The sequence below is a fragment of the Sapajus apella genome, unplaced genomic scaffold, assembly GCF_009761245.1.
Source record: "Sapajus apella isolate SASKATOON/1434 unplaced genomic scaffold, GSC_monkey_1.0 scaffold43, whole genome shotgun sequence".
NCBI lineage: Eukaryota > Metazoa > Chordata > Mammalia > Primates > Cebidae > Sapajus > Sapajus apella.
In genome coordinates, this window is record NW_022436983.1 from 4,132,501 (window position 1) to 4,135,947 (window position 3,447).

The 3,447-nt window shown below is 44.2% G+C and overlaps 1 protein-coding gene across 1 annotated transcript in view; it reads right to left on the reverse strand.

Moving 5' to 3' along the window:
* Positions 1-3,447, reverse strand: part of LZIC (leucine zipper and CTNNBIP1 domain containing) — a 13,184-nt gene that overhangs the window by 2,126 nt on the left and 7,611 nt on the right. Inside the window, exons 4-5 of the mRNA XM_032300329.1 lie at positions 1,734-1,832; positions 240-335 (exon numbers count right to left, since the gene is read on the reverse strand). Coding sequence (XP_032156220.1) covers positions 240-335; positions 1,734-1,832 — 195 coding nt within the window. The remainder of the gene's footprint in view (positions 1-239; positions 336-1,733; positions 1,833-3,447) is intronic.

The following is a 3,447-nucleotide window of genomic DNA, read 5'->3' on the forward strand; positions in this document are numbered from 1 at the left end:
CTCTACTAAAAAAAAAAAAAAATACAAAAAATTAGCTGGGCATGGTGACACGTGCCTGTAATCCCAGCTACTCAGGAGGCTGAGGCAGGAGAATTGCCTGAACCCAGGAGGCGGAGGTTGCAGTGAGCCAAGATCGCGCCATTGCACTCCAGCCTGGGTAACAAGAGCAAAACTCCGTCCCAAAAAAAAAAGAAAAATTTGTATTTTTTCTTTGTACCTAATATATTAAATACTGGTACCTTTTCTCCAAGTTTCCTGAGAGCTGTTAGTATCTCCACTTTCTGTTGTGTGTACAGGTCTCTCTCCAGCTTTCCTACCATCAGATCTCTATCCATCTAAAATGTATGAATGCAAGGCATATGTCACTTAAGTGAAAAACATTCTATATACAAAATACAGCTTTTCAGACCTACTATTTGAAAAAAATCCTCTGATTAATATTGTAAAGAACTACAGAAATAATCCAAGGCAAATATGATAGAAATGTTAAATGCTTATTTAGTGTGAATATCCTTATGGAAAAGCAGTAAATAAATAAATAAATGTTAAATGCAGTTCTAATAAATTATCTAGTAAAATATCACCCCTTCCACCTGAAACAATAGCATGTACTATACATTGGGACTATTCAAAGCACTTTTATGCCTGTTACTTCACTTAATCCTCATAACAACCATAAGAGGTAGGGACTATCATTGTCACCTTTTTACAGACAGAGAAACCTAGGCACAAAGGGGATGAATAAAATAACTTGTCCAGGCCTGGTGCAATGGCTCACACCTGTAATCTCAGCAATTTGGAAGGCTGAGGTGGGTGGATTGCCTGAGCTTAGGTGTTTGAGACCAGCCTGGCCAACACGGTGAAATCCAGTCTCTATGAAAAACAAAAATTAGCCAGGTATGGTGGTGTGCACCTGTGGGCCCAGTTACTTGGGAGGCAGAGGCAGGAGAATGGCTTGAACCCAGGAGGCAGAGGTTGTAGTGAGCCAAGATTGCGCCACTGCACTCCAGCCTGGGTAACAGACCAAGACCCTATCTCAAAACCAAAAACAAAACAAAACAAAAAACACAAAAGCCTAGGCGCAGTGGCTCATACCTATAATCCCAGCATTTTGGGAGGCCAAGGCAGGTGGATCACTTGAGGTCAGGAGCTCAAGACCAGCCTGGACAACATGTTAAAACCCCGTTTCTACTAAAAATACAAAAATTGGCCAGGGATGGTGGTGTGCGCCTGAGGTAGGAGGATCGCTTGAACCCGGGAGGCGGAGGTTGCAGTGAGCCAAGATTGTGCCACTGCACTCCAGCCTGGGCAAGAGAACAAGACCCCATCTCAAAAAAAAACAAAGAAACAAAAAAGCCTATAAGCAGACTTCTGGAAGTAACAGGTTCATAAAGATACTTGAAATTCTTAGATGAGATAGGCCACACGTGCATACAAGCAATGTTGTTAATGAATTCTCAATGTGATTTCAAGTTAGAGCTCCAGAAATAAATGGTAAAACATTAAAGGTGGAGTCCAGGTAGAAGTGGTCAGTGGCAATTTAAACTGCCATATGTTGTTTAAAACCCTACATTTCTCATCAACCATAACTGCTCTAAGTACTAATTTTGTCAGAAAATTGTCAGTTGTGGCTCTAAAATCAACTGGCCAATTTTTAAGCCATAGGATATCATAATGAATTGGCCTAGGAAATGAAATCACAAAGCAACTGAATCAATTTAAATAAATTTTACCTCTGCTAACCTTGTCCGAAGCTGACCTGGTTGTTTCTTTGCAAACAATCTGATGACCTCTGGGGTTTTAAAGGCCTGGCTGATAGCTGCCTGAATAGCCTAGAAACACAAGAAGGCAAAAACTAACCAAAACAGTTGAATAAATCAGATACTGCAATAACTGGCTGATGGCTCTTTAATCTTTGTTTATCAAGGTTTACTGGTTCCTGTCACTGGAAGCAATTACATAACTAAATGAAGATCTGGAAGGATATGTTGTTTATGCATACACAGACACTCATGTAGAAGTTACACCTGGGGTGGCCAAGGCAGGAGGATTGCTTGAGCCCGTAAGTTTGAGACCAGCCTCGGCAATGCTGCAAGACCCTGTCTCTAAACAAATTTTTTTAAATAGGCAGGTGTGGTGGCGCATGCCCGTGGTCTCAGCTACTTAAAAGACTGAGGGGTGAAAAGCACCACCCCTGCACGCTAGCCTGGGTGACCCTGTCTCTTTAAAAAAAGAAAAAAAAAAGGCAAAGTCCAGTCACGGTGACTCACGCCTGTAATCCCAGCACTCTGGGAGGCTGAGGCAGGCGGATCATGAGTTCAGGAGTTTAAGACGAGCCTGGGCAATATGGTGAAAACCCGTCTCTAATACAAAAATTAGCCAGGCGTGGTGGCATGCACCTGTGGTCCCAGCTACTCAGGAGGCTGAGGCAGGAGAATAGCTTGAACCTGGAAGGTAGAGGTTGCAGTGAGCTGAGATCACGCCACCATACTCTAGCCTGGGCAACAGAGCAAGACTCCATCTCAAAAAAAAAAGGGCCAGGCGTGCTGGGTCACGCCTGTAATCCCAGCACTTTGGGAGGCTGAGGCGTGTGGATCATGAGGTCAAGAGATAGAGACCATCCTGTCAACATGGTGAAACCCTGTCTCTACTAAAAATACAAAAATTAGCTGGGCTTGGTGGTGCATGCCTGTAGTCACAGCTATTTGGGAGGCTCAGGCAGGAGAACTGCTTGAACCAGGGAGGGGGAGGTTGCAGTGAGCAAGCCACTGCACTCCAGCCTGGCGACAGAGCAAGACTGTCTCAAAAAAAAAAAAAAAAAAAAAAAGTTACATGCAAAACATAAAACATGGTATATTTTCTATCAGAAATATACTTAATTTATTACTATTATTATTTTGCATTTAGAGATAGGGGTCTCACTATGTTGCGCAGGGTGGTCTTGATCTCCTGGGCTCTAAGCAATCCTCCTGCCGCATGCCTCAGCCCCTGGAGTAGCTGGGATTACAAGCAGGAACCACCACACCCGGCTTGAAATATACTTATAAAAAAGCTGGGTATGGTAGTTTATGCCTATAATCTTTGGGAGGCTGAAGCAGGAGGATCACTTGAGCCCTGAAGGACAGGCTGTAATGAGCCATGATCGTGTCACTGCACTCCAGCCTGGGTGACAGAGAGAGAACCTGACTCAAAAAAAAAAGAAAAAAAAAAGGCCGGGCGCGGTGGCTCAAGCCTGTAATCCCAGCACTTTGGGAGGCCGAGGCAGGTGGATCACAAGGTCAAGAGATCAAGACCATCCTGGTCAACATGGTGAAACCCCATCTCTACTAAAAATACAAAACGTTAGCTGGGCATGGTGGCGCGTGCCTGTAATCCCAGCTACTCAGGAGGCTGAGGCAGAAGAATTGCCTGAACCCAGGAGGTGGAGGTTGCGGTGAGCCGAGATCG